General features: G+C 52.3%; 4 protein-coding genes across 4 annotated transcripts; 1 reads left to right on the forward strand and 3 right to left on the reverse strand.

The window, feature by feature from the left end:
* Positions 1-4,150: 4,150 nt before the first annotated feature.
* TGAM01_v204699 (hypothetical protein) lies at positions 4,151-4,912 on the reverse strand (the record flags this gene model as incomplete). Its single annotated transcript, XM_018801600.1, has 1 exon — positions 4,151-4,912. One exon carries the CDS (start codon positions 4,910-4,912, stop codon positions 4,151-4,153), a length of 762 nt encoding a protein of 253 aa, XP_018665393.1.
* A 925-nt stretch (positions 4,913-5,837) lies between these two features.
* TGAM01_v204700 (hypothetical protein) lies at positions 5,838-7,175 on the forward strand (the record flags this gene model as incomplete). Its single annotated transcript, XM_018801599.1, has 1 exon — positions 5,838-7,175. One exon carries the CDS (start codon positions 5,838-5,840, stop codon positions 7,173-7,175), a length of 1,338 nt encoding a protein of 445 aa, XP_018665392.1.
* Positions 7,176-7,716: 541 nt separating this feature from the next.
* TGAM01_v204701 (hypothetical protein) lies at positions 7,717-8,574 on the reverse strand (the record flags this gene model as incomplete). Its single annotated transcript, XM_018801598.1, has 3 exons — positions 7,717-7,929; positions 8,003-8,228; positions 8,303-8,574. 3 exons carry the CDS (start codon positions 8,572-8,574, stop codon positions 7,717-7,719), a joined length of 711 nt encoding a protein of 236 aa, XP_018665391.1.
* A 1,153-nt stretch (positions 8,575-9,727) lies between these two features.
* Positions 9,728-10,720, reverse strand: TGAM01_v204702 (integral membrane protein; the record flags this gene model as incomplete). Its single annotated transcript, XM_018801597.1, has 1 exon — positions 9,728-10,720. The coding sequence occupies one exon, from the start codon at positions 10,718-10,720 to the stop codon at positions 9,728-9,730; it is 993 nt and encodes a 330-aa protein (XP_018665390.1).
* Between the last annotated feature and the right edge of the window lie 1,295 nt (positions 10,721-12,015).

The following is a 12,015-nucleotide window of genomic DNA, read 5'->3' on the forward strand; positions in this document are numbered from 1 at the left end:
ATGGAGAGCGCCCCGTATTTTGAGTGTTTTCGTCCTTGTACCTGTACAGCACCACCACCTGATGCTACCGCACCAAGGTGGCAGCAACGCCGCGAACAAGGCATCAACGTTGGTTGCACAAGCAAAAGGGGGCTCCGTTTATTTCGCATGAATCTTTGAATGGATGCAGCTGCACGAAGCAAGGGCGTGATACGCTCTTTTATTCTCCTTCCCCTTCCAAGCAGGGGGAGGCAAATCCCATGGGCTGTTTGTGGCGCCGTCATCGCATCACAGTCGTCTTTCTTTTTGAGAAAGTCCCGCCAAAAGAAGGTATGCTATTAATACAAGCATGTACCTGCTACTCGCAGTATTTCTGGACCAACTCTGGGCAGCAGTGGGCGGATATGGAAAAAAATGGCGCGACACCATGTTCTCTTACTCCCAAGAGGCATCTAGACCGAAGGGCTCCGGCCTGATAGACGAGCTAATAGCTGCGCTGTCGCCGCCTAGCTCAATTCACGACTCAAACAGGCAACGGGGAGAAGTGTCCGTATGCTGGCGGAGAATCAAATCCCCACCGTGGCCTGGTGTCGAGTTTCTTCGTCTCTGGTAATGCTCTCTGGAGCCCTAGGGTACATGTACGGAGTACAAGCTGCTCCCTTGCATGGAGTTTCCATGATACTGTAGTAGGGTAGCAGTACCTGGCACCTGCTTGCAGTACTCAAAGTGTAAATATGTGTGCACCAACGTTGGAAGACTTCATATCAAGGGCCTTGGGTAGCATGTAGGCAGATGCTGAGGCCGGGGTCCCGCGTGCAAACCCAGGTACAAGCACGATTGATCCTTCTCGACCCGCCCGCAGTTTGCTCTTTAGAGCAAGTCGTCTTCCCTCCATACATTATGCTAACTCGACGCAGAAGCTCTCTGGTCCAGGGGAGGGAAATAAACCGGAGAGCCGAACCATGAGAAGAGACACTGACAGGCTTCAACGCATGGAGGGGTGTGCAGGGCCGCAACATGGAGGGAGGGGAGAAGGGGGTGAGGGGTTACAAGCAGCAGGGAATATATGGATCAATTCCGCAGATGAGAGAAGAAAAAAAGAGAGAGTCAGGCTGTTCAGAAGTTCAGAAGCCATGAGGTGTGGTAGGGTAGCTTTGCTGCTGCTAGAATGAGGCATCCCACATCCCACCGCTCGGTAAGATAAGGAGAAGAAGCAGCTGGAGAAGAGGGGAGAAGCATGGATGCTCGTGCTCTTGCTCGACACCGGTCCAAATGCTCGCTCGCAGAACGTAATCGCCTTGTGGTCGTATCCAAGTTGATGCCATCACCATGCGAGATGCTTCGCTGCAGGTCCGGATCGTGGAGTTGAAGCAGCAGAGGTAGCAGTACCTGGGCTCCAGCTGCTTTGAGCCTCGTGCTCCTGCTTCCCGAGCTGATGGCGCCCATTACGTCTATGGCTGCAGGGGACCCGTCGCAGCGGGAGGCGGTTACATCATATTTGCAGGGCTCCTCCCACTTGACAAAGGGCCTTTGCGGTTCTAGACTCTGTGAGCAGCGCTTCACCTCGCTCTTTTGGGCACCAACTTTTGTAATACAGCAGGGGAGACGGAGCGGGAAGTGCAAAACCAGGTGGCGAGCTGCCACGAGATTCGGCGTATCCTTCTCGTGCTACCGCCTTTTTTGTTTCATTGTATGTTGGTCAATTTCAATGTTGATTAATGATTTATTTCTTGTCGTTATTGCGATTTAGTAGAGTAGAGGCTCTTTCATTTGCCCAATCACGATCAACGCTCGCTTCATTACGCCTGCAAGCGCACTTATACCAAGTATACACGAACGGCACTGAATACTAATTTTCACGTACCAAACACAGAGATAATGAGCACCGTATCCATATTCTATTGTAACCTGGAGTTAAAGTCATTTCACAAGGTCAGCCCAGCAGTTAGGGAATGCCACCATCAATAAGTGCCTGCATTGGAACTTATACTTGGGTACCTGAGGTAGGGATCTTAGCCGCCAGCAGCCTCTCAGCGGAGCCATGTTCATTCCCATTGCATCGATCCGACAATGCGCATTAATTTAGCAGGTCCCATGCGTTCCTTTCTGGAGACTTGAGTCATCTTGCACATGCCATCTATATTCTGCTGTGTTTTATTTAGGCCTTATTCTAGAGAGAGAGACTAGCCGCATGTACTGCTACCTGCTCCTGCCGTCAAGCTCCAGCGGGGCCTCGTGACTTTGCATGGCTTGCAAGGAGCCTCCTGCTAAACCTCCGACGTCTTCACGATCCCAGCTCAGTATGGGGCACAGCCGACTTTCATGTTCTTCTAGCAGGAGTTCCGAAGAGGTACAGTAGAGCAAAAACAAGCAGCTGAGCCGATGCGACGGAGCACTAATACCCAATATGGAGTCCCTACATGCAAAGCTGCAATAGCGAAACCCCTTATCATCCCGGCTCGCTGAGGGGGAACAAGCAAGAGTCTAGTCCAACAACCCAGCCCCGAGAATCCGAAGATCCACGCCGTCTCACGCAATAGCCCACAGTTTGCGCCCAAGGGAAAGCACTAGGCCCTACGAGGCCTTTGACGGGAGCCCTACAAATCGCTGCGGCTACAGTAGTAGGTACTGTGGTATGGTACACTAATTCTCATCAAAGCCGCATAAAGTACAGGAAAAAGAGCTTCTTCTTGGATGCTCTTCTCACCAGTCTCGGGAGGAAACGCTGGCACGAGCAGCCAGATCCATGCTGGAGAGAGCCCGGTCAAGTTCACTGTGACGTTTCTCAACGGACCACACTACACGTCCGCAACTCTTGATTGAATATCCCTGAAGCCAGAGCCCGGCTTGGCATGCCGTTCGTTTGTGCCCATGGATGTTCTAGACTTTCATTGCTGTGTCTCTTTCCTCTCAACAGGGCGATGATCTGCAGTCCTCAACACCTCCCTCTGGCCCAGCAAGCGCGGCCAAAGTCGCATCCATGCCTTAGCGACTCAGTTGATCCTGCATGGTATCAAGAGAGAGCAGCGAACTCGGATGTTATGATGGTGACACCCGGCGGGACGCATCAGCGCAAGCCCAACGGCAGTCAATACGACGGCGACAATTGGCTCGCAAGCAGCAGAGTGGTAGTAGGATCAACAGCAGCTGACTTGATATGGAGGGTCGGACAGCCTCGGCGAACAGGGCCAACAGTTGTCGTAGAACCATCTGGAATCTATTGACCAGAGACACGCCAAACGAATAATCACTCAAAAGTTGCCTCAGCATCAGTCGGCTGACAGCTTTGGTACGCGGCCAGGGCCAAGATGCGGCTGAAAATCCCTAGGCCAGCTTGATGTAGAAGTAACATGGGCAATAGACTGCCTTTTGGCTGAGCTATGAAGAGAAGAAAAAGCTCATAACGTTGGGACTGGTCCTATCAATGTGCAACAAGTCACTCATTCAAGGCCTACATAACGTCTTAATGTCTTATGGCACAACAGACACGGTAACACGAAGCTGGCTTTAGTAAAACTCTGGTGTTGGAGAATGATGAAGACGTAAAGCATCGCGTTTTGTTGCCATTTTCGGCTCTTCGGATCTTTGCAGGGCTATACTGAGCTGGTATATATGCTGTAGCTCAGGCGGACTCAGATTCTTGCCACGAATCTTTGAGATCGCTTTTAACGCATCTATCTCGACATATTGTCCAAATCTTGAACATCACCATCGCCCGGCATGGTGAAACTTGTGCGTGGGTTTGAAACATTGCCTAGCAGCAACATAGATGCTTTGGACAGCCTGACCGCTGCTCACATTATCCACTATAACATGGCAACCTTCAACCATGACCAGGATCATCAAGCTTTGGAGATGATTATTCCCTCTATCTTAAGCAAGAAGCAATGTAGCAGACTTTGGAGATGATCACAGTCACAGTCTGCGTTATTGTTTGATTCATGATTCAAGATCATAGCGCTGCCCATGAACATTTGCATAACTTTTCATAACCGAGGAACTAATGAGACAGGGCAACTCAACTCCACTTTCGTTTATACAAGACGAGAAGAAGAAAATGATGTTGCTTTTGCTTCAGATTTACGAATACAGTTTCAAAGCATATACCTTGCTCTCTTACGCTTGATTCCTTTGAGAGAACTGTTGGTCTCAGACTTGATTACATAGTTGATCAACCTGCTTCCGTTTCACCCGTCTCTTTCAGCACCCTCAGCATGCGTTGAGCAGCTTCCGGCAGCTCGACTCCCTCTTCATCTTCGGCCTCGCCATTAGCTAGCTGAATCAGCTCGGGCTCTATTCTCTTCCACAACGTCCCCACGGGCACATGTTGCTCTACAAACTCTAGGATATGCAGCAGCCACTCTGGGTCATTCCGATTTTTGAGAATAACCTCCTTGATGGGATCGATAGTCACCTCAGGGAACCGAGCAAGCTGCTTCTGACAGCCCGAATAAGGCGGCCAATTGGGATCGGCCAGCCAGCCGAGCAGTTCGTCCACATACGGCTCCATTTGCTCCGCCGTGTGAACCCGTTCAGAAAGACTTCGGTTCCCCATGCAGTCGAACTTGTGCTGCGGCGCCCACGCCAGATGCGGGTTGTCGATGAACTTGAGGGCGTCTCTGGCCCGGCCTGCTAAGCAGGGCACGGAGACGCCCTCGGGACTGGGTGCGCTGTCGGCAGCGGCCAGCGTCTCCAGGGCTGGCCTGTAGAGCTCCAGGGTGGCGAGGGGCAGGTGGCTGACGATGTCGTCGAGGGCTGCGCAGACGACGAAGAAGTCGAATTTGGAGTTGATGGGCTTGGAGAGGGTGGAGGAGATGTTGTGGACGACTGAAGGGTTGGCGGCCTGGCGGATGACTTCCAGCTGGGCGCCAGGGATGGACGTCTCGCTGATATCAGGCGGGGAGACTTGTTGTGATACTGCGATGTCGGTCATTGCTGCAGCCTTCAAAGGTTGTATACATGTATTGCGATGTCTGATGATTGAGTTGATGGGTTGATGAGTTGATTGAATTGATCCAATGATGAGCAACCAACCTCGTCTCAGGTAAGGATTCATTGGTCTTGATGGCTTCGCCGAGGGCGTCTTTACTCCACCCTGGCGCCTCCAGCTGATGCTTTTAAGCTTCTGCCGCTGTCCAGTCCTTTTGGCGTTGACAGTGTTAATGCAAGCTACTGCTCAGTATGCGTGCGGGGAACATGAATTCCTGCTGCAAATCACTCACTACAGCTGCTGCTTACACGAATGCTGCTGCTACATGTGTGTGTGTGCTGTTTATGCCGACATACCTAGTAGCTATACAGTAGACTGCCGGGTAATCCGTGATGGCGCAGGCAATCGTCGGGCGCGAGCTTCGGTATATGCGCCGAGGCCGGATTTCACCACTCTTAGATAAAGCACCAGGCCAGACTAGAAAAACACCAGCTCATCTCACCAGTGATAGTGGACCTTGTTTCATGTTTCAAGAGCATCCTGCACTCTGCCAGCCCATCCTTTGTTGTTCTGTTTCGTCCTTTTACTTTTTTTGTCGCCCCCCGCTGACAGCACAGCATTACACGTCAACTCTCCAAGCGACTAACTGGAGCGCATCGTCTGATTCGGCCTCTTTCGCAGGTGGAACCTCGACATGCCGATAATGCAATTAGGCCAGTCAGTGTGTATGAGGAACAGCCTCAGCGCTTTTCCCCCAGCGATCAGTGTGGCTGGTTCGCCTTCGCTTCAGGGCTCCCCCGACTGAGAGGCGATCTCATCCTTATGGATCAACCTTGTTTTTATCCCGCTTCGAGGCCTAACCCGCTACGGTTGATCTCCCGATCGTAGAAAGAATCCTGCAAATTGAAAAAGAATTCATCAAGCAAAAATGTCTGTTCTGGAATCCAGCGCTCAGGCTCAGGCTCAGGCGCATCCTCAGCCTGCCATCTGGAGGAGCACCGCAGACGACGACTCAACGCTGCTGGACGATCTGGATCATGAACCCACGGTGCTCAAGTGGTACGGCGACTGGGATGAGTGGCGGCGCGATATCCAGCCCTACATCGACGTCTTCATCTGGCGCTACATGTGGTCGGACAAGGCCGCCGACGACTTGCCAGCCTGCCCGGTGCCGCCGCAGGTCCAGCAGTTCAATCCTCACGCGAGAGACGTCTCGGAGCTGACAAAGGACGAGTTCGACGTGTACCATGGCCAGAACAAGATCTACTACTCCAAGAAGCAGGAGTTTGACCGCCGCTGTGAAATGGTCGACAAGACAAAGGCGCTGATCCTGCGCACCGTCGTGCCGGCCAAGGCGGAGGCGCTGGACGAGAAGCTCTCGCTGCGTGAGTGGATGGCGATTCTCACGGCCACTACGGCGCCGACGTATCGCCAGCGGATTGAGATGGAGCGGGTGCACTACAACAACGTGCTGGAGCGGTTCGACTTGGAGGGCGAGAGTGGCGGCGGCGGCGGCGTCGAGGCGGACTGGGCTCATGAGTGGTACAGCGCGGTGACGAGATGCCACAGACTGAATTTCCCGGAGACGCACTGCGGGACGTGGTTGCGGGACGTGGCGGATTGCATCTTGCCGTATTCGCCGGGGTTGTTTGAGAGGTTGATGCTGGGGGCTGATAAGCTGGATCTTGCGGCGATTGAGTGGAGGAGTCAAGCAGAGGGGGCGATTGCGTTCAAGAAGACGCATAAGTGCAGCAGCAGCAGCAGCAGCAGCAGCAGCAATCATCGACGGGAAGATTCTCAAGGCGACAACAACACAACATCTACCCCTCTGCAACCACAGCCCTTCCGGGACGACAAAGAAGTCGTCGAACTAGCCGCCGCCATCACGCCAGCCGAAGAAGACCGGATATGGACCTTTCTCGAAGTCTACCGCGAGATCCGCGACCTCGACTTCTCCGCCTCATCAGAAGCAGACGTGGCCCTCGGCAACGACGCCGACGACGGGGCCTCCTGGAAAGCCGACGAATCTCCCCTTTGCCCGGCCTGCAACCTCAAGGGCCACGAGCTGCGGCACTGCTGGTACGCGTTTGAGGACCGCCGGCCAAAGGGCGTGATGCTGAGCCGTTCGCGCCTGCGGAGGGTGGAAAAGGCCATTCGCTCGGATAAGAACCTGGAGCAGCGGGTGGAGGATATCTACACGGCGTTTACGGGGGGGAGGTTTTATCAGCGGCAGCTTATGCTGGGCTCGACGCAGTCTACGTGGTGATGGTGATGATGATGGTGATTTTTGATGAAGTGACTTTGTCTTTTGATATTGATGAATGTTGATGTGCAGAGCGATGACGACGACATATGAATTGATATGTGTGATCTACGAAATTTGTGCAACTTGGAAGCGAAGCAAAACATCATTTTCTTTCCTTCTTCTTTTCGACAAACATCTCACGACGGAATTGAGGCATGTTGTTTTCTTCTTCTTTTATTCCTAGTATTTGGAATATATGATATTCGAATTCGTGATAAGCTAGGCGACGCTTCAAGCCTCGCTGCTAGATAACGCTGACTGCTCTTGATGACAGAATCCCGAGCAGTGTAAAAAATACAGATGATGATATACAATAAAACACTAGCTTTGACCAAAATGCGCCAACAAACTCCTTGTGCCTTGCGTGGTATTCATTTCTACCGTCCAGCCCCTTTCCCATGGATATATTGCTCGGAACGCCGCCCAGAAAGAAGGAAAAAAAAAGAAAAAGTTACGATGCACAAGCAATGCAACGGTCACGCAGACCTCGCATTACTCTGCATCACTGGTAGCCTCTCCTCCCGTGGCGTTGCTGCTGGCGACACTGCGAAAGAACAGCAGTACCCTGCTTTGGTAGAGCAGAACCAGCCTCCATAGTCCGAGAAGCAAACACCTTCGTGATCGCTGCAGCAGCACCCTCCACGATCGGAACAGCAGAGGCCGCCGCGCTCGGAAAAGCAGCATCCATGGCGGTTGGAGAAGCAGCACCCGTCTTCTAGATAAGGGCTTAAGCAGCAGCAGCAGTATGCTAGCCTGTAACCACGGCCGTTGGTGTACATGTCACGTACCCATGGATCTTCAACGCCGTAAAAGGTAATGGGGTCCTGGTCGTTATGCTCGTGATGGCTGTGGGAGCCGCTGTGGCGGGAGCTGGCGGTTTGGTGGCTCATGGGCGCGGTGAGGACGTAGCCCTGCGTGTTGATGCTGCCGGGGCCAGCCGTGAGGGATGGCAGGGATGAGGCGCTGGTGTTGGATCGGACGGTGATGTGGACGTGGGCATCGCTTGGCCGAGGGCTGTTGGAGGGATTGTCAGTCTCTTTTTGATTTTATACATGAAATCTGCGTATAAATTGAAAGAAGCCACTTACAGCGTGGAAATCTCGTATGAAGGCGGCAATTCATTCTCGTCATTCTCGTCGTCGGCCACTATAGAGGGAAACGCATCGTCGCCAGCAGCAAGGCCGCGGGATGGACGGATCGCCGCCGCGACAGCAGGGGTTGCTGCTGGAGGTGGTGCTGGATCGGTATCGGGAGGAGGAGGCGACGGAGAGCGAGACCGAGGAGTAAGAGGAGAAGGCAGACTGTTTCTCTGCGGCACAACCACAATCTTGTCGTTGTTCGCGTCGCTCATTTCGGACATTTTGTAGAGGAATAAGTAGATACAGAAATCATGATGTTGATTTAGAAAAAAAAGAGCTTCCGGAGGGTTTTAAGAGCAATTCCACTCCAGAGCTTCTTTCTTGACTCAAGAATGCAAGTTCAAACGGCTCACTAGTAAACTTCTTACATACAGTACGACCCGGCTCTTCGGAACGTTTCAATGAATGGGCTGCTTGTAACTTGCCGGCGTGGCAAAAAAAAAAAACGCCCTGGTGAGTTGCTGTATTACAACATTTTCTATGGGCAATAGAGGGGCAACAGCAAAAAACGGGTGCTGATGGAATTTTCCCCCATATTATGGACATAATTTGCCCTTGGAGGTAAAAAGATGGCTTGCGGATGTAATCAAGAGCCCCCGGCGCTGGCGTCGTCAGCTGGGCGGAGCTGGGCTGAGGAAGAGGAAGAGCTGAGGCGTGGCTGCGGAGTGGAGGAATGTGTAGGCATGGGATGGATGAGCTCAAGTGCCGGGTATACATGAAAGTATGGATGCTTGTAGACTGGAGAATCAATTATGCAACAAATTAAATCGTCCTTGTTCTATCACTAATGATATCTGCTATCTGCTTTATTCCATCATTATCCTATATCGACAATCAAACAATTGTCTGAGCACGAGACTAAACACCACTCGAAAATCCGGCTCCTGGCGAGATCCGGGGATCCACCGTGACAGGTGCTAAATCTTATTAAGGTTATAATACGGAGTAACTGGAGTAACACTAATTTACTGGTGCTCCATCTGTTTGAATGACAGTTTCGTACATCTAAAACCTCTAAAGCATCTAATCGCTGGACCTTGCAGCTGCTACTGATGAGTTTCTCCCATGCCAGCACTAACATTGAAGCAAAAAGATGTCCTGCCAATACACTTCATGTGTATTAAACACCCTTTGACCTGAACACCTTAATCATTAAACTCCTTCCCAGACTCCTTGCCGCGTTGGAGTTACACGAAAAGCGAAACAATAATACAAAGCGCTACCGTGTATGCTGGTATCCAAAAATATGCACAAGAATTATAATAGACCGACTGTAAATGACACCGCCCAACTCCTGGTAGTGATAAGTCATGATATTGCTACCGCCCAAACCGCCCAATCTCGCTGTACGATACTCCGTAGATATCGGCAGATTCATACTTGTAGCCCTGATACCGCGACCGACATCTCATGCTGAGTATTATTTCTAGGCGTCTTAGGAGGAGCAATTGATGTAGCCGCCGAAAAGTTGGACTCGTCGACAGTGCCTCTCCTCCTCGCAATGATGCTGCCATCTTCCGTGTGCACTACGCCCAGCGGCAGGGCAGCGGCTGGGTCGACCGTCTGCGTGTCAATGAGTGCGAGGCCCCTGTTGCGCCGCATGTACTGGGATAGCTCGACGAGGCGGTTCAGCACGCTAAACTCCATCTTCAGCTTTATGCTGTACACTAGAGGCTTCCATGCGGTTTGGAGATCGTAGTTGTCGGTAAATTGGAGGACCAAGATGCTAATATCCAGAGCGATGATGACGAGGTTGACGAGTATCAGATGCACCATGGTGGTTCGATATGAGCCAGTCACAAGTCCCCTGTAACTGCGCAGGATATTGTACGTCTCGCGGATATACAGCACCGAAATAATGACTTCTTGCACGAAAAAGACTGTCAATTCAATCTTTTCAAAGACAAAGTACGCCTGCTCGTACTGCTCCGCCCTCGGCGTGTTGCAGAGAAAGATGAGCACCGTAAGGGGCACCAGCAGCCAGATTGCGTTGACAATGATCATGATGAGCACTGCCCGGACCAGCGTCGCCCTAGGCAGGACAATGTGCAGCCGCGAGTACAGCACGAGCGACTGGCCCGTGACCATGGCGGCCCAGCCAAAGATGCCCAGCGCCGTGTAGACGTACGTCGACAGCGAGCCGCCAACGGTGCGCAGCAGGTATCCCACGGCGCCCAGGGCGATGCCCACGGTCGAGACGACGAAGCTCCAGCAGTAGAGGCCGCGGTAGTGCTTGAAGGTGACGGCGATGTGGCACATCAGCTCGCCCGCGTTGTAGAGGGCCAGGCTGAAGAAGACGTACATGACGATCCGGGTGCGTTCGTCGTGGGCGTGGCCCTGGGAGACGAGGTTGCCCGCCATGGCCATTTTTCGACGATGCCGGGGGGCTTGGAGCGAGGAGATGCGGATGGAAGGGGAGAATGGGACGAGTGGCACCGCTCCGCTGGTTTCAGCAGCATGTTTCTCTCTGCGGCGGTGATGCAGCTGAAGAGCTGGGGGCCATACACCTTGATTCCTTGGTTTGGTGTGTGTGAGTGAGGTTGTCGACGCCTGACTTCGGTAGACCAAAGAGAGTGAAAGCTTCAATGAGTGAGATTGCCAAAAAAAGGGATTGAAATCTAGGTTTGGGAAGACACAAAGCAAGAATAGAGAGGGAGAAAATATAAAAGAAAAGAAGCAAAAACGCGCGCAGCAGGTTGGCTAGTCAAATATGTAGGAGAGAGAAGGCGCAAAAAGCTCAGCTTGCCGCTTGCATATGCAGGCATAAGTAGACTATGCGGCAGCTCCAGACTGCCAACATACACGGATATGCTGAACTGGCGATGACTTATACCGAGCTTGAACTTGATTTTGTGACAGATCAACAAAGAAGAAACAAGTGAAAGAGGAGAGACCCAGGAGGGCAACCCGGTGACCGGGGTCGAGACCGAAAGCCCAAAAAGCTGTCTGGCACTTGCGCGGGACCAACAGCCTCCGAATTCCAATCAATTCTTGGTGGACTCCATATTACCTACGGCTACTATAATCGTGCATATAATAGCCTATGCAGTACTCCTCACATGCATTGCGCTGCTTTTGACATTCACGCCTTTTATTCTATTATGCGTATGCCAAGTACATGTATAGAGGCTGGGCTGAGCAGATGAGACACACGACGCCGCAAGGAAAGGGAGAGAAGGGAAGGGGGCCCTTGGCATCAAAAACGAGCCAAAGAGGCAAAAACCAGGCCGCCATGGTTTCGGGACGCATACGCGGGCCGTGGAGAGTAGCGCTGGCCTTGATCATCTGGCGGTGGGCCCGTTTTAGCGATCGGTTAGCCAAGGGCCCTTGTATGGACGCCTTGCAAGATGCTGCTGTGAATGATGGCCGTCTCCGATTGGCAGTGGCTGATGGGCTGGGCTTCTGCGTTGATGGCTTTGGGTTCCAAAGAAATGTATGTATGGTGACATCAGTTTGGACGAGATGGTCAGTTGTCCGAGGTTTTTACTTGACGATCTCGTGAACTATCGGGAGAGGAAACGAGACTACGTAAAAGAGAGGGGAGTCCCGCTCAGAGGGGAAACAATATTCGTGTTTTATTAAATCAATCCATCTTTTGCTGCAATGACACCACACATGACCTGGGGGTTTTGCTTCACCGCATCCTCGCAATGCCGGCAATG

Source organism: Trichoderma gamsii (genome assembly GCF_001481775.2).
Source record: "Trichoderma gamsii strain T6085 chromosome Unknown Scaffold_14.2, whole genome shotgun sequence".
In the NCBI taxonomy this organism is placed as follows: domain Eukaryota; kingdom Fungi; phylum Ascomycota; class Sordariomycetes; order Hypocreales; family Hypocreaceae; genus Trichoderma; species Trichoderma gamsii.